The sequence below is a fragment of the Miniopterus schreibersii genome, assembly GCF_964146895.1.
Source record: "Miniopterus schreibersii genome assembly, chromosome: 3".
Classification (NCBI taxonomy): Eukaryota; Metazoa; Chordata; class Mammalia; order Chiroptera; family Miniopteridae; genus Miniopterus; species Miniopterus schreibersii.
In genome coordinates, this window is record NC_138103.1 from 6,468,943 (window position 1) to 6,489,034 (window position 20,092).

The 20,092-nt window shown below is 55.3% G+C and overlaps 3 protein-coding genes across 5 annotated transcripts; 2 read left to right on the forward strand and 1 right to left on the reverse strand.

Annotated features, from left to right (window-relative positions):
* The first annotated feature begins 1,567 nt into the window (after positions 1–1,567).
* VKORC1 (vitamin K epoxide reductase complex subunit 1) lies at positions 1,568–4,990 on the forward strand. Of its 2 annotated transcripts, XM_081132094.1 has the most exons (4): positions 1,568–1,672; positions 2,541–3,161; positions 3,942–4,051; positions 4,529–4,990. In XM_081132094.1, the coding sequence occupies exons 2-4, from the start codon at positions 2,989–2,991 to the stop codon at positions 4,735–4,737; spliced, it is 492 nt and encodes a 163-aa protein (XP_080988220.1). In that variant the 5' UTR covers positions 1,568–1,672; positions 2,541–2,988; the 3' UTR covers positions 4,738–4,990. The 2 variants fall into 2 exon arrangements, with proteins under 2 accessions (XP_080988220.1, XP_080988221.1); XM_081132095.1 differs by lacking the exons at positions 1,568–1,672; positions 3,942–4,051 and having other exon boundaries at positions 2,903–3,161; positions 4,529–4,719.
* Positions 4,991–6,253: 1,263 nt separating this feature from the next.
* On the forward strand, positions 6,254–11,389 carry PRSS53 (serine protease 53). The gene is made up of 11 exons (XM_081132093.1): positions 6,254–6,397; positions 7,310–7,330; positions 7,437–7,599; positions 7,923–8,188; positions 8,332–8,486; positions 8,639–8,858; positions 9,582–9,732; positions 9,818–10,062; positions 10,149–10,294; positions 10,492–10,726; positions 11,020–11,389. Exons 1-11 carry the CDS (start codon positions 6,340–6,342, stop codon positions 11,037–11,039), a joined length of 1,680 nt encoding a protein of 559 aa, XP_080988219.1. The 5' UTR covers positions 6,254–6,339; the 3' UTR covers positions 11,040–11,389.
* On the reverse strand, positions 11,309–20,030 carry ZNF646 (zinc finger protein 646). 2 transcript variants are annotated; one of them, XM_081132092.1, is made up of 3 exons: positions 19,940–20,030; positions 13,153–18,509; positions 11,309–11,898 (listed from the first exon to the last, which is right to left on the reverse strand). In XM_081132092.1, the coding sequence occupies exons 2-3, from the start codon at positions 18,425–18,427 to the stop codon at positions 11,786–11,788; spliced, it is 5,388 nt and encodes a 1,795-aa protein (XP_080988218.1). In that variant the 5' UTR covers positions 18,428–18,509; positions 19,940–20,030; the 3' UTR covers positions 11,309–11,785. The 2 variants fall into 2 exon arrangements, with proteins under 2 accessions (XP_080988218.1, XP_080988217.1); XM_081132091.1 differs by having other exon boundaries at positions 19,675–19,971.
* Between the last annotated feature and the right edge of the window lie 62 nt (positions 20,031–20,092).

Sequence of the window (20,092 nt, forward strand, 5' to 3'; positions counted from 1 at the left end):
CATCTCCCTAACAACCCTCTGACTTGGTACCATTACTCTGCTCATTTTACATATGGGAGAAGTGAAACCCAGAAAGCCCCCCCACCTCCTCCCCCCACACCCCCCTCTTTCCTCTGGGTCCTTAACCCCCCACACTCACTGGCTCCAGCCACACTGGCTTCCCTGTTGTTCCCTAAACATACCAAGCACATTCCACCTCCGGGCCTCTCACTAGCTGTTCCCTCTATGTGGAACATCCCCTAGGTATCTACATAGCTTAATCCCTCATGGCCTTCAAGCTTTTGCCCAAATGTCACCAGAAGGAAGCACACCCTGACTGTCCTGTTTAAAATTGCAATCGCCCGGCCGCCAGTGGCACAGTGGTTGAGCATCAACCTGGGATCCAGGCGATCAGGGTTCGGTTCCCGGTCAGGGCACATGCCCAGGTTGCGGGCTCGATCAATGACTCATCATTGATGTTTCTGTCTTTCTCTCTCCCTCTCCTTTCCTCTCTCTGAAATCAATAAAGATATATTTTCAAAAATCCTATTCTAAAAATAAATAAATAAATAAATAAATAAATAAAATTGCAATCAACTCCATTCCTGCTGCCTACTGTGCTCTACTTTTTATTTTATCCGTAGCATTTAGCACCATCAACATACTATATACTTTATGTATTTAATATAACTGCTCATTTTCTTCTCCTCTTCAAAAATGTGAGACCAGAGCATGAATACTTGTCCGCTTTACTGATTTATCCCAGGCCCCTAACCCTGGCACATAACAGGTGCTCAATAAACATTTGTTTTAAAATGACTCCTAGCCAACTGGGGGCGGAACAGAGGTCAGACCTAAGTCCTAGTCCTCTGTACTAGTTTCCTGTTGCTGCTGTAACAAGTTACCACAAACTTGGTGGCTTAAAGCAATATGAACTTATCTTACAGTTTTACAGTTCAGAAGTCTGACGGGTCTCACTGGGCTAAAACAAAGATGTCAACAGTTCCTTTCTGGAGAAGCCAGAGGAGAATCTATTTCTTTGCCCGTTCCTGCTTCTAGAGGCCACCTGTATTCCTTAGCTCATGACCCCCTTCCCCCAACTTCAAAGGAACCAACGTTGTATCTCACTGTGCCTTTCTTCTATAGTCACACCTCCCTCTGACCCTCTTGTTCTGCAGCCCCGTTTCAGCCCCTTTTCACTTTAAAGAACCCTTGAGATTACATTGGATCCACAGGATAACCTCTGTTTTAACTTGTTTTTAATCCTCACCTGAGGATATTTTTTCCATTGACTTTTAGAGAGAGTGGAAGGGAAGGAGAGAGAGAGGGAGAGAGAGAATAGATGTGAGAGAGACACATCAATTGGTTACCTCTCGCACCAGCCCTGACCAAGGGTTGAACCTGCAACCGAGGTATGTACTGTTGGCCGGGAATCAAACTCCAGACTCTTTGGTCTGCAGGCCGATGCTCTAACCACTGAGCAAAACCAGTCAGAGCAATCTCTCTGTTTAAAAATCAGCATAGTAGTAACCTTAATTCCATCTTCAATCTTAATTCCCATTTGCCATATAACCTAATATATCCACAGGTCCCAGGGATTAGGACGTGGACATTTGTGGTGGCTGTCACTCTGCCAACCACACTATCTGGAAGAAGAGAAGTGGGCCTGAGAAGGAGCAGCCAGGGAAAGGAGGTAGGTCAGCAGGAGAGAGACATATCACAGAAGCCAAAGGAAGCCTGAGTTCCCAGGAAGGAGTGTACTACAGTGATCAATACTGTTGGGAGGTCAAGCCTGATAAGAACTGAAAAATATCCGTTGGATTTAGTGTCCTGATGACACCAACCATTAGTTGGGGTAGTTTTGGGGGCAGGAGCTAGTTTATGGTGCCCTGAGCATCAAGGAAGAAGTGAGTAAGTAGAGACTGAGAGTGTAAAATCTTCCCAAAAACTTGATTGTAAAGGGAGATTTGTTGCTGTTTCTTAAAATAGGAAAGAAGAAATTTTCAATGCAGATGAGAAGGAAGGGGAGATATAGGAGCGATGGGTCATCAATAAATGCGATGTCGCTCAGCTGGCGTGGCTCAGCAGTTGAGTATCGACCTAGGATCCAGGAGATCTGGATCGGATTCCTGGTCAGGGTACATGCCAGAGTTGGGGGTCGATCCCCAGCAGGGGGCGTGCAGGAGGCAGCTGACCAACGACCGTCTCTCACCATTGGTGTTTCTGTTTCTCTTCCTCTCCCATCCTCTCTCTGAAGTCAATAAAAACATATTTAAAATAAAATAAATGCGATATCTGTGAAGGGGAGAGTTCAGCTAGTCCACCGAAAGCTTCACCAGGAGGGACTGTTGGATTGACCCAGGCTCAGGTTTTGCCAGGCGGGCACCGCAATAGAACAGAGGTTAGGATACCGTCAAGGGTGTGGCCGAGCTGGTAGAGCTGGGAATTTAAGGAGAGAGAAAGCGAGAGAGAGACCCGCCGGCAGGAGGCGCTGGTGAGGCAGGGGGGGATTGCTGTAACTAAGGATATTGCAATCTTAATGGCATCTGAAATAATTTCAGGGGAAATGCTTGGTTCTCGATGGATCGCACTACTCGCTGGATTTCGTGACCCGCTGGCCTCTAGGTCCTGGACGTCCCAATGCTTAGAATAAGGCCTGTCATAGAGTAAGCGCTATGTACTGTTAGCTATGATTAAGATACGTACGTAATTTTTAAAACTCCGGGGACTCCATTTCCCTTGAGGCTTTGCGGCCCCTTGGACTACAACTCCCCTAATGCCTGGCAGAACCTCCAGTGCCTGAGGACCCAGGGCGGGCACTCTCGTCCAGTCCCAGCATCCCGCGCTGTTTTCCTGCCTCACCCGCGCGCAGTTTCAGCCGGAGGGAAACCCCATTGGGTCGAGAGTGCGGAGCTAGACCTCGCCCCGCGGCGGGGTGGGCGTGGCCGTCCCTCGCCCCGCCCCTGCTCCGTGGCTGGTTCGCTTTCAGCGGGCGCCCGACACCCAGACATGGGCCTGACCTGGGGGAGCCCCGGGGCGGTGCGGCTGGCGCTCTGCCTCGCAGGCTTGGTGCTCTCTCTCTACGCGCTGCACGTGAAGGCGGCGCGCGCCCGGGACCAAGATTACCGCGCGCTCTGTGACGTGGGCACCGCCATCAGCTGTTCGCGTGTCTTCTCGTCCAGGTGCGTGTGGGAGTGGAAGGCTTGGGGCGCCCGGCCACTCGTGGGTGCGGTGCTTGGGGACCAGGTGTGCATGGCGAACAGGTTGCCAGGAAGCAGATGCATGGGGACCAGGCTGCTCCGGGGGGCACTTGCCCAGCGAATCGGGTGTGTCCGTGATAGGAGGGGCGGGCTGGGGGCGCAGATAACGCTGGGGACTGTGGTTACTATGGGGAGTAGTACGTGGATCTGGATTACAAGGAATAACGGTGACCAGGCAGGAAGGGGGGGCCAAGGTGTAGGGACTGATGATGGTCTTGAGGATAGTCGTGCCTGGGGATGAGGCAGCCGGGTCTGGCTATGCTTCAGGGCCTCGGGCTAGTGGGATGACCAAATACAGAGGAGGGGAATGCGCGGCCAGGAAGCTGGAGAATTAGGGGTCCAGAGAGGTTCAGCCGGGGATTCCCAGTCTCTGGTAACTCTGTAAAGCAAGGTCAACCGTTATTTCTCACCACACCGGCTTAAGAATTATTGAAGGTCTAGGATGAAAAGAGAGGCCTAAGGGGGAACCTTGGCCAGGCCTGGCCTGGGAATAGGGAAAGATAGGAGCAAACACATGGAATCCTGAAGCGGTCAAAGGGAAGCTTCACCAGGAGGTCATCAACCCTTGGCCTCAAGCTGGGGTAGGGGGTTGGGGACAAAGGGCAGGGAGACAGTCCACGTGGCTTCTTGGAAATCACCCCTCCAGGACAGGGCCTAAGGCACTGGGTTGACACTCCTTACCTGCGCCCTCCCCTCCACCAGGTGGGGCCAGGGCTTCGGGCTGGTGGAACAAGTGCTGGGCCGGGACAGCATCTTCAATCAATCCAACAGCATATTCGGTTGCATCTTCTACACACTACAGCTGTTGTTAGGTAACTGGCCCTGCCCCTTCTTTGCAGGCCCCCTTCCTTTCCAGTCCCATCCCTTGCAATCTTGGGGACTCCTACAGCTGACAGGCAGCTGCTCATCACAGCACCCTGGGGGTGGGAACTAATAGGAGGCTTTCAGTTAGTCTAGGAAATGTCAGAGCCAGAGGACCCTTAACCACTTTGTAAGACACCAGTTTTGTGGGAAAGATGCAGAAGTTCTTTTTGGGGGGAATCTAAGGATCGTTTGTCTTTCATTTCATGTACATGAAATTTCAGCAGGAAAATTCATTACTTGGGTCCCAGGGATCTTTGAACAGATAGGAAAACCAAGGCCTTGGTAGGACCTGTCAGACCCTCTTATTTTAGAGACTCTTTCCAGCAGCCCCTGCTGTCTGGGTGGCACCATGTAATGTAGTCACGGCAATGTTCTAGAGGTGGCCTGTCCCTGAAGCCCATGTTTGACTCTTTTCTTCCTTGCAGGTTGCCTCCGGGGCCGCTGGGTATCTGTCCTGCTGCGGCTGAGTTCCCTGGTGTCTCTCGCTGGTTCTGTCTACCTGGCCTGGATCCTGTTCTTTGTGCTCTATGATTTCTGCATTGTTTGCATCACTACCTATGCCATCAATGTGGGCCTGATGGTGCTCAGCTTCCGAGAAGTCCAGGGACCCCAGGGCAAAGTCAAGGGGCACTGAGCCCTCACCCCGAGCCAGGTTGACCGCTTATGCTGTGCTTTGGCATGTCAGCCTTGCCTAAGGGGGACATGTCTGGGTCCTTAGAAGAGTCTACAACCCACCTCCACCATACTCCCAACACAGGATAATGGACCAAATGTGCCACACTCTTTCCTCCACCTAGTAGCTCTGGCTCCAAGGATTGGTTTCCAAAGCTCCTGCCATTGCCTGAGGAGGGAAGGTTCTGAGCAATAAAATTTGTTAAATTGGTTAAGTCTGAGCCACTTGTCTGCCCGCGACCCCAAGTCTTGCCTCCTCTGGGGCTGGAAGGATATGAGTCAGAGGGAAAGTGAGGGTCTTCCTGGGATGGGTGGTTAGTTCCTCCTCCAGCATGTGGAGTCAGCAAGACTGGGGCACCCCTAGCCCCAGGAAACAGGCTGGCAGCTTGCTGCTGCCCACGGGAGCCAGGCCTCCTCTCCTGTGAGGGCCAAGCACCCACTTGCAAGGGGAAGCTGCCCTGGTTCTACGCATGCTTGCTGAAACCTTAACCCTTCTGGTGGCCTTATCAACCACCCCAAGACAGTGTTGGCAGCCCTGAAGGGCCAGGGACAGGTTGGGGTTTTTTCTTGTTCTCCCTAATACTTACTCAGAACTTACTTGCATGCCAAGAACTGCCTAAGAACATGACATGTGTTAACTCGTTTAATCCTGATAGCAATTGTATGACATAGATACTATTATTATCCCTATCTTGATGAGGAAACTGAGGTGAAGAGAGGCTAAGTAACTTGCCTAAGATCACACAGCTAGTGCCTGGAAGGGGGTTAGGGAGCCCTCAGTATTTTAACCCACCAGGGCCATCTGGTTCCGGTTTCTGTGCTCTTCACCCTATCCATAGCTGCCTCTGTGTTGGAGTCAGGGTTCCTGAACATTCTGGGCTGGCCTGAGTTAAAGTCAGGAACACGAAAGAATGTACCCTGAATGTTCTTCCCCCCTGATTGAGTCTTCCAACACCAGCAAGAAAGGTGGGCACCACTGGAACTGTCTGCTGAAAAGGTGGCAGGCCTAGAGGGGTGCTGAGATTTGCCAGTCTTATGGCTAGCAAGTAGCAGAGAGCCCTGGCCCCTTGACTGCCAGCCCTGAACACACTGTATCTGAAGCAAGATGGGAGAAGGTATGTGAAATCCACTTGGACCTGGGCCTGGGAGAGAGGTGCAGAAGCTGAAATGGAAAGTGGGAACTGGGAGGGCCTGCCCATGTGTCCTTCACAGTTACAGGAGATAGTTTACTCTATGCCAGGCTCTGGTCTAAGTGTTTTTATGTTCAAAAGTTCTGAGTTTTTCAGACTAGGCACAGACAGGCTAACTGTCCAAGGTTACTCAAGGAGTGAGGGAACTGGCATTTGAACTCAGGCTGTCTGGCCATGGCTGAGGCCCAGAGAGGGGTGGTAAATAGCCCAGGGTCACACAGCCACAGAACCAGGAGCCACTGGCTTCCTTCCAGCCTAGGAAAAACAATGACACCTGACTCCTAGCCAACTGGGGGCGGAGCAGAGGTGGAGCTAGGGAGACCCAGGTGGCCTCTCAGAACCACAGCACAGGCGGCAGAGTAGCCTGGAGCAGCATGAAGCAGAGCTGGGGACCAGGGCTACTTATCCTGGGAGCTGTGGTCCTCATAGAGGGTGAGCCACCTGTGTTTGAGTGGGTGGGGGAGTGGTATCGTGGGGGTTCAGGGGCCACCCTCTGCTCCAGCACATCTTGTGTGTGAGGAAGACGGCCTGTGGGGTGACAGCCCACCTGTGGTGATGTAACTGTGTCTGGCTGTGTGTGGGGAGGTGGATGTGGCTGCCTGTGTCAAAATAGATATGATTTTCTTGGGCTGGATTGTCATAGTACCTGTGCGTGTACCCTGTGCCCGTCTGCCTCTCTACTTCTAGGAAGACCATAGGCAAGCTCTGGGGCCCTTTAGCCTCAGTCTCCCAGTCTTATGTCCCATCTCTCCTGGCTCAGGTGTTTAATGAGTGTGTTTGTGTGTGCCTATTATGGGGAAGAGGCAGGGCAGGGGACTCTTTGGTTGAGTCTGGCAGTTTCTGCAAAGGTGGGGGTGTCTGAGTCGTCAAAATGGGTGGGGTGAATCTCAACCTCTTAGAGCCCTCCCTCACTTGGACATGACGCGGGCCCCTAATCCTTCCTCGAAGGCCTCCATGCTGAGGGCACAATTAAGCTAATGCTCTCCACATACATAGGCTGCCTCCTGACTCAGTGGGGGGCGGGGGGGCAGGAGTTGGGGTTTCTGAAGCGTGGAAAAGGGTTGGCCTGGTCCCAAGCTGAACCCCAGGCCCTGCTCCTCAGGCCCTGAAGTGCTGAGCACAGCTGAGGGAGGAGAGTTAATTACTGAGCATATGCTCTGAGTAGGTTCCAATAAAAGCTGTTTCTGGACCTCATATAAATATTTTCACTCTGGGAGGGGCTGGTGAGGTAGCCACAGAGTCATAGACAAGGGCCCAGGGCCTGTCCTCCAACCTGTCCCCTCCACCAAAGCTGGGCCAGGTAGGTAAGGCTCCCCCAAGTCTTACCTGTGTCTCTCTCCCCAGGTCTTCAAGCAGCTCAGCGTGGTAAGCTCTGGGGACATGGGGCCTGGGCCTTACTTGGGTCTGGGTCGGACCCTGGGTGAGGGCAGGATAGGGGCCTGCTGTCAGCCTGACCCACCCCTCTCTACAGCCTGTGGGCAACGTGGCCCTGGCCCCCCTGAGCCTCAGGAGGGCAACACGGGGCCTGGCGAGTGGCCGTGGCAGGCCAGTGTGAGGAGGCAGGGGGTCCACATCTGCAGTGGCTCCCTGGTGGCAGACACCTGGGTCCTCACCGCGGCCCACTGCTTTGAAAAGTGAGTCATGGCTGGGGTCCGACAGGGTTTCTGACTTTGGGGTGGGTGCTTTGGGATCAGACTCCACAAGACTAAACCCTGCCTCTAGAATAACGAAGGACTGTTTCCTAAGACGACGCCATGTGCCAGGGACTCATTATCGAGTTACTCTTCACAGCGTCACGGTAGAAGCCTCACAAACGAGAAACCGCTTGGGAGGAGGAAAGACCTTGCTTAAAGCCGCAGGCTGATATTTGTCCACTTTTCACCTACCTTGTTCTGTCTCCCCTGGTGTACTGTGCCCCTCTGCACACCATGCCTGGGCCTTGTCCCTCTCCTTCCAGAGCGGCAGTGACAGAACTGAACTCCTGGTCAGTTGTTCTGGGCTCTCTGCAGCGTGAGGGGCTGAGCCCAGGCGCAGAGGAGGTGGGGGTGACGGCTCTGCAGCTTCCCAGGGCCTACAGCCACTACAGCCAGGGCTCAGACCTGGCCCTGCTGCAGCTCGCCCACCCCACAGCACACACACCCCTCTGCTTGCCCCAACCTGCCCACCGCTTCCCCTTTGGGACCTCTTGCTGGGCCACTGGCTGGGATCAGGACACTAATGATGGTAAGTGCTGTCCTAGGCTGAAGCCCAAAGGGCGAGTCCACTTGCCCAAGGTCACAGAGCCTCAGCTGCCAACTGTTTCTGTTTCTAGTCTCCCTTGCTCCCCAGAGCCCAGACTCTGGCCCCAACCCCCCATCTCTTTCCAGCTCCCAGGACCCTACGGAATCTGCGCCTGCGTCTAATCAGCCGGCCCACGTGTAACTGTCTCTACAACAGGCTGCACCAGCGGCTGCTAGCCAGCCCAGCCCGGCCTGGGATGCTGTGTGGGGGTGCCCAGCCCGGGGTGCAGGGGCCCTGTCAGGTCTGAGGGGGAGGAGAGGGGAAGGGACCCGAAGGGGGAGAGGCCTGGCTTTGGGCTGGGTGCTCAATCCACAGGGATGGGTGGAAGGATGGCAGAGGTCTGCCCAGGGCTGGGGCTCAGGTGTCTGTCCTTGACTCCTTTGCCCCCTCCAGGGAGATTCCGGGGGTCCTGTGCTGTGCAATGAGCCCGATGGACACTGGGTTCAGGCTGGGATCATCAGCTTCACATCAAGCTGCGCCCAGGAAGACACTCCTGTGCTGCTGACTGACATGACTGCTCATAGCGCCTGGCTGCAGGCTCGAGCTGGGGGCGCAGCCTTTCCGGCCCAGAGCCCCGAGACCCTGCAGATGAGTGATGAGGACAGCTGTGTAGGTACGAGCGGAGGCTGAAGTGCGGTGTGTGGGAACACCCAGGCCCGCAGGAGGACTGGGCAGCAGGCGGAAGCCACAGTGAAATAAATTTCAGCTTGGGATAGAGAATGGACACAGGGCACCCACAAACTGTCCTATGCTAACTAGGGGAGTTCTAAGGCCCACCCCTTTGAGCCCCTAGGGTGGGAACAGCCCCATTTAGGGCTGAGACGCATAGACGTTTCAGAACTTTATGGGTTTGGTGATGTAGCTGAAGGTTTTTGGGGTTAGCTGCGTTTCCAGGCAAGGACCAGGTGAGACTGGACGGGCAGGGCTTCCACTCAGAATTCTAGCATAAAGCGATTAACGTGCAAATTGCATGCAAAATAATTCCTGGGAAGGAAGCTATGTCTTGATGGTAAGAGAACTAGTGAGCCAAGAATTCTGGGGCAGGTCCAAGCCCAGAGGGGTGCAGACAGGTGGGGTGGAGGAATAATGAGCCGGCCACTCCCTTGAGGCTGGGCCATTAGTTAAAAGCTTAGGCCTAGCTTTTGAATATCAAATCTGCTACTTACCTGTAGTTACTAAGCTAGAAAGTCACTTAACCTCTAGGGAACTTTGGTTACAAGGGTAACGAAATAAAAGGCTGTGAGGATTTGATAGTACATGGGAAGCACTTAGCACAGGGCCTGGCAGGCAGTGAGGACTTCGCAAGAAGGCAGATGGTATAATCCGCCTGTTTCAGCCTGCGGATCCTTGGGGAGAGGAGGTCCCCAGGCAGAAGCCTCCTCCCCATGGCCCTGGGACGCCAGGCTGAAGCACCAGGGGAAGCTGGCCTGTGGCGGAGCCCTGGTGTCAGAGGAGGTGGTGCTGACTGCTGCCCACTGCTTCATTGGGTGAGCCCCATCTCCCTCGCCTTCGTGCCCCACCATCCCTGCTGGCAGTCCTGCGCCCAATGCTGTCAGTACTGTCTCCGCACAGGCGTCAGAACCCAGAGGAATGGAGTGTAAGGCTGGGAGCCGGGCCAGAGGAACGCACCCTAAAGCAACTCATCCTGCATGGGGCTTACACCCACCCAGAGGGGGGCTATGATGTGGCCCTCCTGTTGCTGGCCCAGCCTGTGACATTAGGCCCCAGCCTGCGGCCCCTCTGCCTGCCCTACGCAGACCACCACCTGCCTGATGGGGAACGTGGCTGGGTCTTGGGTCTGACCCACCAAGGAGCAGGTATGTAGGACAGGGCCACAAGCAGCTGTCCATCCAGCCCAGAGGCCACTGAGGCAGCCGGGTCTTTACCCCTCACCCCACCACAGGCACCAGCACCTCTCAGATAGTACCTGTCACCCTCCTGGGGCCCAGGGCCTGCAGCCGGCTGCATGCTGCCCTTGGGAGCGATGGCATCCCCATTCTGCCAGAGATGGTGTGTACCAGTGTTGTGGGTGAGCCGCCCCGCTGTGAGGTAAGCCCCAGTCCCCCAAACCTTACCCCTGGCATCCTCACCCTGCAGCTCATGTACAAGACCTGCTAGGCTTGGCCTCCAGACCTGCCTCTTATCTGAAATTCAGCCTTTTTGCCAACTGGCACCCTAGCCACTCTGCCCTTTGCAGCTGCCTGGGGGTAAGAGGAAGTCACCCAGTGTTACCTGACCCCTGACAGGGCCTGTCTGGGTCACCACTGGTGCATGAGGTGAGGGGCACATGGTTCCTGGCTGGGCTGCACAGCTTTGGAGATGCCTGCCAAGGCCCCGCACGGCCTGCAGTCTTCACAGCGCTCCCCACCTATGAGAACTGGGTCAGCAGTTTGGACTGGCAGGTCTACTTTTCCACGGAGCCGGAGCCCGAGCCTGAGCCCGAGCCCGAGGCCGAGATTGGAAGCTGCCTGGCCAATACAAGTATGTGGCCCTGAGGCCTTTCTGCTGATCCTCCCTCTCCAAACCTCTTCTGTCTGTCTAGGGAAAGATCTGTTCTGAGTCACCTCTAGGTGCCCTGAGTGGGGTGGAGCAGTAGACGGGCCCATCTGGATTCAGTTCTGGCTCTCGTCACTGAGTCGAACAGGCATCTCAACCTCCTGAACCTGTTCCCTCATCCATCGTGGGGGCCAAGTAGCACCTTCTCCCTCTTCCTTCTAGGGAGGGAAGAGAGTTGTGAGGTGAGGACACTGCCCCCCTCTTCCTCTCCCTAACAGGCCAACCAGCTGGCTGTTGACAGGTGGCTCTGGGATGCTGCAGACACATCACCACCTCTTCCCCTCTCCATTCCCCCCATCCACACACGATTCCAGGCGCTGGAGCAGCCCAAAAGCCCAGTGGGCTCTGGAAAGGAGCCTGCCCGGATTGGCAGCTGCCTCCTCTCCCAACCCTGCAGGACAGGGAGATGTCACCTGTAGATGCTTCCCTCTCGGCTCTGCTCTCCGACGCAGGCGTCCCAGCTTTCCCTGGTCTTCATCCCCTCAGATATAATCACACCAGCCAAGTACTTGGAAAATTTTCTTTTTGGAGGAGGAGGGGGGAATGGTGGTGCAATTTTCCTTTTTTTAAACTTAAATAAATTGTTACAAAATAGACTTTAGAAAATAAGTTACAAATTGTAGCAAAAGGCCCCCTTCCACAGGCAACATTCCTACCCCTGGCTCTCTGAATCTGCCTCCCCCAATGTTGGAATCTGATTGGTGAGGGTGGCCCAGCATCACGGCAGACCCTGGCATCAGGTTTCTTACGGGATGGTCATAATGAATAGCATAATGACAAAGGCTGGGAAAGGAGATCCTTCAAGGACAGGGACATGAGGAGAATCTCACCCCCTGCTTGGGAAAGAAGACAGATCTGGATCCTCTTTGCAAGGGGAGGGGAGAAGAGATGGGGTTGCCCAAACTACTCCTGAGTACAAGAGATCAAGCCTTTCCCTGCAACCTGCACTCTTGCCCTGTATTCTGATCTTTGGAGAATTGAAGTTCACAGGGAGAAGCTGAGGTCTGCAGACCACTGGGGTGAAGGGTCCAGGAGTGGGGTCGTGGGGGTGGATGGAGGGGGCAATGACAGGCCCACCGCTGGTGCCTTTGAGGCTCCTGGGGAGAGAGAGAAGTTACTGACTGAGGGGGCAGACACCACACAGCTTATATTCCCCCTCCCTGGCCCTGCCCATGGCCCCGCCCATGGCCCCAGGAAGCTGTATGAGAACCCCAGAGTCCTAGGACTTCCAATAATTTTCCCAGACTTGGCTGACTGGCTCCTTACTCATTCCCTTGAGGTCACAAGAATCTTTTATCCTGAAAGCCATTTCATTGGCTCTCTCAGGGGGATCTCAGCCACCATCCCTCCTTCCGTGACAATCTCTGGTCAAAGGCCCACCATCTCAGGACACCCTCCCTTGGTGGCCACTAAATGGAATGGGTCCTGGGAGATCTCTAGAGGCGGTAGAGTGAGCAAGCCCAGGGCTTGCTGAGGGAATAGGCTGTCCCACTATTCCACAGTCTTCCAGCTTGGCTGGGTGGAGGTGACTCTGTGGAGATTCCCTGATAGAGGGAGATAGGGGCTAATGACTGTTGTTGCTACAGCTGGGCCTGGCTTCAAGGAAACCATTATCTATGACTCAGTCCTCCAGTTAAAGGTGTGCTGGCGGTAGGGGGTGTGCAGGTGGAAAGGGTGGTTTGGTTGGATCCTAAAAAGGACATTCACAGCAGAGAGAGAAGAAAAGGGTTGAATAAAGGGAAAGAGAAGAGACAAGAGGCAATACTGGTAGGAAAGGACCAAAGGTCTGGTTTTCAAAAGAGGAGGGGGAGCAGAGACCAGATGCAGGGAAAGAGGGACAGGGAGCTGGGGGCCATTCAGTGGCCTAATTTCACTGAAGCCACGAAGTCCAGTATGGGGGTGTCTCCCACACCCCATTCCTCATTCCCTGGCTCCCTGCTTACTCTAGAAAAGAGCAGAACCTAAATCATCTTTTCCTCTGGGAATCATTATTGGCTGGATCAGGAGGATTTACAGATGTAGTAGCCAAAACAAAAAGACTCCTTCTCTTTGGCTCTGGCACAGCAAGGAGTCCAGACAGCTAGCTGCCTCTGCCCCTGCCTACTCCTTACCCCATCCCACCATGCTATATCTATTTACCTGGCCCAGGGGTTCAGATTTAGGCCACTCAAAAGGCAGATCTTCAAACTAGTTTTCTCTCATACTCAAGCTGCTGGTCACCTCTTGGAATCCACGTGACTCCCTCCTCTCACTCCTTGCTCTCCCATTACATCGGGGCCAGATTTTGCCCTCCACTGTATGCCCACCTCCTCTGGGATCCTTCAATCCTCTGCCCATTCATACCCCCGTACCAGAGTTGGCCACTGTCCATTCCTCCTGGTGCTGCTGCTGGTGCTGCAGAAAGCTGATGCGGCGGCGGAAGTGGCGAGGACAACGGGGGCAGGTGAAGGGCCCCTCCTGGGGTTCATGGACCCGCCCATGGCCCTCCAGCCGGGCAGCTGTCCGGAAGGCCTTGCCACAGATGCTGCAGCGATGGCGTTTGGGGTCCGTGTGGGTCCTACCATGGTTCTTAAGGGAAAGCAGGTTGGGTAGAAGTTTGGGGCAGAGGGAGCAAGGATAGAGTCCAGTGGTGTGGGCCTTCTGATGGTTCAGCAGGCTACCGGCATGGCGGTAGGAACGTCCGCACTGGGCACAGCGGAAGGGCCGCTGCTCATCTTCAGCCACTGTGGACTTTACTCCCTGCCCTCCATTAGCTCTCTCAGCATTCTCTCCAGGGGCCTTCTGGGCTTTCCCTTGACCATTGAGATCTACCTCATCCTCTACTGCCCCAGCTTTGGGACCTCTGGCTTCCTCTATCTGGGGTGGCATCTGACTGAGGCCCCTGGCATGAGTTTGCAGGTGACTGGCTAGTTCATGTTGGGACTGAAATGTCTTGCCACAGTCAGGACAGGCAAAGGTCTGGGCAGCTATGTGGTTGTGGCTGTGACTCTTAGTGGCCACAGGATTCAAAAACTCCTTAGAACAAAGCAGGCAATAGTGGCAGTCTGCCTTATGGGTGTGGTGGTTCAACGGGCCTTCCGATTGGCAGTAGGTCTTACCACAACGGCAGCAGGGAAAGGGGTGGCTCTCTGGCTGGAGCTGAGGGCTGCTGTCTCCAGTGTCCCAGCTATCCACATGACTCAGACTAGGTCCACTGTGCTGGCTGTTGCCAAGGTGGCAAGGACTTTTGGGGACACTGTCCCCTGACTCCTCTTCTGGCTTGGTCAGTACATGACCGTGAGAAACCCAATCTCCATCATGATTCACCAGTCCCCTGTCTCCTTGCTGCCCATCTGCTTGTTCCATGCCCCAGGATACTGGCTCTGTGGCTTCTGAACCTGCTGATATGATGGGACTATGATTCTTCTCCCCTGGCCTCATGGCTCCATACTCCAGCTGGCACACTGACTCAGTACCACCAGGTCTGTCCTCTAGTCCCTCGTCATCAGTGAGGTTCCCCTTACTGCCCTCTGTGCCATCGGGGCCTCCCTGACCACTTTTGGTCTCTTCCTCATGCTCTCGCAGGTGCCGCTCCAGAGAACCCCGGCCAGGGAAGCCCCGGCCACAGAGGGCACAGCGGACAGCAGCCCGCCGGGATCGCCCTGCTCGCCGCCGGCGGCTCTCTGAGTGCAGCCTCTGGTGGTCCTTCAAGGCCATGAGGTTGGAGTAGCTTTTGGGACAGGTGGGACAGCTGTACTGGCCTGTCTCATGGCTGCACCGGTGGTTTAGGAGGCTGCCAGCATGGCGGTAGTTCCGCCCACACCGCCCACACCGGAAGGGCCAATCTTTCCGAGTCAGTTTTCGGGTGCTCCCACCCCCACCGCGCTCCAGGTGGATCTGCTGGTGGCTAGCCAGCTGTTTCCGCAGGCGGAAAGCCTTGCCACAGTCACTGCAGCGGAAACGCCGGGGATCTGCATGGATGCGCCGGTGGTTCTTGAGGGACATGAGGTTTGAAAAGCCTTTGGAGCAGGCCTGGCAGCCAAAGTGGCCTGTTTGGTGGCTCTGCCGGTGATTAATGAGGCTGCCAGCGTGCTTGTATGACCGGCCACATACCTCGCAGCTGAAGGGCCGCTCAGAACTGGCCTCGGTCTGGCAGCCCTTCTCTGCAGTCTCCAACCTTAGCTCCATCTCCTCCCCCTTCACAGTGGTCTCCTCCCATGTCTCTTCTTTCACCCTGGTCATCTCCTCTGGAGGCTCTACTTTAAGTTCCTCTTGGAACTTCTCCACTTCTGCCTGCCCCAGCCCCTCCTCTGCCACATTCTGGGGCTCACTGCTGCTTTCTGCCTCTGGGATGGGCCCCACTTGGGGCTCAGAGCCTTTGCAGCGTGGGTGGTTTCGTAGGTGATTGCGGTAGGCAGCCAGGTTGGGGTAGCAGCGGGAGCAGACAGGGCAAATGTAGTCTCCAGTCTGGTGGATTTTGCGATGGTTCACTAGGCTGCCCCCATGGCGATAGGTTTTGCCACACTGGTTGCAGCGGAAGGGACGGGGCTGGGCCTCCAGAGAAGTTTCCCCACCCTGTAAGCAGAGGCTGTCTGCAACTGTGGCACCTACACCCTCTCCAGACTTTTTGTCTCCATCCACTGCAGACAGAAAACTCACTGCGCCCTCCACGATTCCATCTGCAACTGCTTCTGTGGCATCACCTGACTCTCCCAAGTGGTTGGGAGCCTTGTCTGTGGTGTTCCCAGAACTCTGACTTTGGTGATGACGCTCCAGGCTCCCCAGGTCATCATAAGTCTGACCACAGCAGCCACAGATGTGCCCATAACCAGCTCCATCCAGCGCCTCCACCTCCCGCTGCAGCTGATTCAACAGCTCTGTTTCCGAGAGCTGCAGTGAGGTACTATGGGAGGAGGCTGCCACTGCTGCTCCTTCCTCTTCTCCCTCCTCCTCTGAGCCCTCAGTCATGCCAGAGGAGTCATGAGCCTGGCGCCGGTGAAGCCTGTAGCCAGCCCGCCCAGGGAAGATCATGCCACAGAGGCAGCAGAGGAAAGGCTGTGCTGGGGCTGCCTCCCCGGGCCTGTGGTTCTGGAAGTGGCTGCGCAGGGCAGGCAGAGAGTCAAACTCCTTCGGGCAAACGGAGCACTGATAGATGTCTGGTGGGTGGCAGGGCCTGTGGCTCAGCAGGCCGGTGGCATGGGGGAAAGAATGCCCACAGACAGAACATGTGTGGGAGACCTCAGCCTGCCAGCTAGTGACAGCTTCAACAGAGTGAGAAGAAGAGCTGGGCTGGCCAGTGGCGGGTTTCTGGTCTTCATCCACCCCAGGGAGGCCATCACAAAAGCGTGTTCCATTGTTTTCCTCATCACCTGGGATTTCCAAGTTGTGAAGGAAACAGGCCTCCTTCCTTTCTGGTCCTTCCTCAGGACCTCTGCTCTCTTTATCACTGTGGAAACAGGCCTCATCCCTCTCAGGCCCACATTTGTCTCCTTCAGCTTGAGCCTGCAAACAGCCCCCATCACTTTCCAAGTTGCCTTTGGCTCCACTAGGACTTTCCCCTGAAGGGTCCTGGGGACAATCTAGGCCCTCATTGTCTTCCACCAACTCCTGGGCCCAGTTCCCACCTGACGGGAGTTTGGCTTCTCCCCCACCCCCAGCACTGCCAGTCCGCCTCCAGTGCCGCCTGCTCCGCCGCCGACTGTGGCGTCGTAAATGATTCTTCATGGCAGCCATGGTATGGAAGTGCTTGGCACAGGCCCCGCAGCTGAAGTCCCCTGTCTGGTGGGTCTGCCTGTGGTTGATAAGGCTGCCTGAGTGGCGATAGCTCTTTCCACAGTCACGGCAGGCAAATGCCCGAGGAGGTGACACCCTGGTCTCTTTCCTGCTGTTTTCCCCTTCCCCATGGATCCGGCTGTGATGTTCAAGGCTCTCAGGGTCTTCAAAGTGCATCCCGCACATGCTACATACCTGTGGTGCTGTCCTATCTGCTGCTAGGGGGACATCAGGGGCCTTCTCTTCATGTCTGCACCCATTCCCCTGATCTGTACATGGGGCTGCCTTTGCTCCTACTGGGTCAGGCTCCACCTTGAGATGGCTGGGGGGACCTTCAGCCCCTAGGCCTGTGCTGCGGCGAGCAGATTTGCAATGGACCCGCACATGGTTGCGCAGAGCCATAAGGTTGGGGTACTTGCGGGGACAGAGCGAGCACTGGTACTCTCCTGTCTGATGGCTGTGGCGGTGGTTCACCAGGCTTCCCCGGTGGCGGTAAGCCCGACCACATTCATTGCACTTATAGGGGCGGTGGTCTAGGGTGGTGTTGGGAACTTCTCTCTCTTTGTGGGTGGTCTCAGCCAGAGGCAAGGAAGCTGGTGGCTCGGATGGCTGTCCATCCTCTGCAGCTCCTTGTCGGGGTCTGTGATGAGCCCGCACATGGTTTTTGAGAGCAGCTGCGTTGTACAGCTGCTTAGAACAGATGGAGCAGGGATAGACACCTGTCTGGTGGCTCTTGCGATGGTTGATAAGGCTCCCAGCATGGCGGTAAGTACGGCCACAGTCTCCACAGCGGAAAGGTCGGTACTCCTCCAGGCCACTGTCCTCCAGCTCCCCAGAGCCATTCAGCATTGGTGTACTAGGGAGTTGATCCCAACTGTTCTCATCTGTGTGCCCATTGGTGGTGGGCATCCCTTTCTCTTCCCACAGCTGCTCCTGCCTTTCTCCCTCATGGGATTGCTGGTGTTCGAGCAGCTCTTGGGGGACCCGAAAGGCACGGGGGCAGTGGGGACATTGGTAAGGCCGATATTGGGCATGGAGTCGGGAGTGGTTCTTCAGAGCCATGAGGTTAGAGAACTCCTTGAAACAGATGGCACAAGGGTAGATGCCCAGGGTATGGCTCTGGCGGTGGTTGGTGAGGCTCCCAGCATGCTTATAAGTCTTGCCACATTGACTACACTTGTACCGCCGTTCCTCCTCAGCAGGAGAGGACTGGGTGGGCTCCTGGCCCCCTGTGAAATTCACCACTGATTCAGCTAAATACTGTTCCAAATTGCTAAGGAGGCTGCTGGCTGGAGTGGGGAGCAGTGGGGCTCTGGCAGAGTTGGTGATGGGCCCCCAGTCCTCTGCACCCTCCTCAGGATTTGGCTGGCTTTCCCAGCCTTCTCTTTGTCTGGTGGGTGGATCTTCCCAGGTGTCCAGAGCTGCCCTAGGGTCAGGCCCAGAGTCACAGCCAGATGTTTCTTCGATATGTTTTTTCTGGTTTCCCCAGCTTTCCCCATGGCCAAACCTCTGGCCCCAGGAGTCAGTGGACACTGTCTCCCCCTGGAGGTGTGCAGTGGCTTCCTTGGGGAGGCCCTCAGGAGCATGAGTCCTCATGTGCCTCTTGAGCGCCATGGGATTAGTGAAGTCCTTGCCACAGGTGGTACAGGGGAAAAGTCCGGTCTCCTGGGTACAGTGGTGGCTGACCAAGCTCCCTGGGTGACGGTAGCCCTGCCCACACTGCTGACGACGGTAGGGCTGAGGGATGCTGTCAGCCTCCTCACTGTCCTGGTTGGAGGATGGATGGAGCAGTTCACGGTGAGTTGACAGTTCCAGGACGCTAGAAAAGTGGTGCTGACAGTCACAGCAGCTGAGTGAGGTGGGCACATCCTCCATGGGGCAGTGTGGCAGAAACTTGGAGGTTCAGGAAGAGCAGGCAGGTGGTAAAAGCATCTTCCTCTGGTGGGGGGGCCAAGGCCTAGGAAGAGGGGACAGTGGTCAGAAGGAAGGCCTGAATTAACTTTACCTCTTGGCTCTATAAGCAACAAGTTTACCAGAGGTCACAGAGAGATTCCCCAAACAGCAATGCCCAGGGACCTGCTTTCTACTGGATCTAATCTGAAAGCACCATCATTTAAGGACACCCTGTAAACAAGCTGCCCAAATATGGGAGCTTCCCCAGGCCTAACTCATCCCTAGAGGTATAGGTAAGTCTAGAGGGATGTAACTGACTTCTGATCGCAAACCTATTAACCTGTTCTTCAGACTAAATCCAAAAAATCTTACTGCCTTAAGCCCTCTTCTCTCCATAATTCTGAAACAAACAACGTACCTCCTGTGACATCTTAAAAGGAAACCTGAACCTTTTCTGGGCTCTGAATAAGAGATGCCTAATCCTCCCTCCTTCACCCCTCAGCTAAATAGAGTAGCCCAGAGGCACTGAAAAAGCAGCCTTTCTCCAGCTGATAGATGAGGGTCTGAGAGATGAAGTTAGGGCTCCCATTCAGAGAAGGGGCTGGCTTGTTCCCCACATCCCCTATTCCTTTCATGGTCACAAAGTCTTCTTTCTAAAAGACTCTCTTGGCCACTTCTTTCACCCACTTCCCCTGAACCCAAACTACCTCCCATCATGGAAATTCCATCCCATTTCTTGTTCTTCACCCCCTCTGCCTTTTTCTTTCTGGCACCTCCGCACTACTGCCCCTTCTCAGTTTTTCTACCTCCTCTCATAATACTGATGATGACAGCAACACATGCTAACTGAGCATTACCAGGTGCCCAACACTGTGCTAAATAAAGAATACTCATTGTGTTACTTAATCTCCCACAACACATAGCAATGCCTGTATACACCCGAGCAAACCCACTGATTGAGGCAACCTTCTTTCCAAAGCCTTTGCCCTCTCCAGGGCAAGGACCCCATCGTCCCTTCTACATCACCTTGGCTTTCCGACTTTTTCTTCACTTCCCCTGGACCCCAATACAACTATCCCAGACTAACCCCCTCACTGAACCTGCTCCCCGAGCTCTCACTTCTCAAAGCCCCTTCGTTGAATCCCCTCTCCCGATCGTCTGATCTCCTTATCAAAGGAGTCCTCTCGCCTCACTGATCTTTTAGGCCAATTTCCTCTTAGGACCCCTACCTCACTCGGGTGGCCCCTTCTCGTTCCCGCCGCGGGTGCGTCCGTTGAGGACCGCGAACGGGAGCGCGCCTGCGCACTGGGACCCTCACCCTAACTGCAGCCGCGCGCCCCAAGGGGTGGCTGTGGGGGGCTCTCGCGCTCCCACACACGCACACCCCGCCAGGGCTCCCAGGAGGCGGGAAGGGAGGGAAGGAGGGAAAGGAGAAGGGGGAGAAGGAAGGAGGTAGAGTAGTGAGGGCGCAGCTGGCAGGAGCCAGGAGCCTACCCCCAGCTCCGCGGACACTTCCTATTGTTACTAGGAAACAGGAAGTGTTCTAGCCGCAAAAGCTTCCCCGCGAAACCTCCGCCTGGAGAACACTTCCTGACCCGCCTCCTAGCCCCAGTTCTACGCAGACACACTTCCGGTACTAAGCAAGAA

Excerpts from the sequence above, each read along its gene's own strand:
- VKORC1 (XM_081132094.1), top strand. The coding sequence starts at position 2,989 with ATGGGCCTGACCTGGGGGAGCCCCGGGGCGGTGCGGCTGGCGCTCTGC. Across the intron at positions 3,162-3,941 it reads TCGCGTGTCTTCTCGTCCAG|GTGGGGCCAGGGCTTCGGGC; the intron begins GTGCGTGTGGGA and ends CCCCTCCACCAG. Across the intron at positions 4,052-4,528 it reads CACACTACAGCTGTTGTTAG|GTTGCCTCCGGGGCCGCTGG; the intron begins GTAACTGGCCCT and ends TCTTCCTTGCAG.
- PRSS53 (XM_081132093.1), top strand. The coding sequence starts at position 6,340 with ATGAAGCAGAGCTGGGGACCAGGGCTACTTATCCTGGGAGCTGTGGTC. Across the intron at positions 7,600-7,922 it reads GCGGCCCACTGCTTTGAAAA|AGCGGCAGTGACAGAACTGA; the intron begins GTGAGTCATGGC and ends CTCTCCTTCCAG. Across the intron at positions 10,727-11,019 it reads AAGCTGCCTGGCCAATACAA|GCCAACCAGCTGGCTGTTGA; the intron begins GTATGTGGCCCT and ends TCTCCCTAACAG.
- ZNF646 (XM_081132092.1), bottom strand. The coding sequence starts at position 18,427 with ATGGAGGATGTGCCCACCTCACTCAGCTGCTGTGACTGTCAGCACCAC. Across the intron at positions 11,899-13,152 it reads ATGGACAGTGGCCAACTCTG|GAGCCTCAAAGGCACCAGCG; the intron begins GTACGGGGGTAT and ends CTCTCTCCCCAG.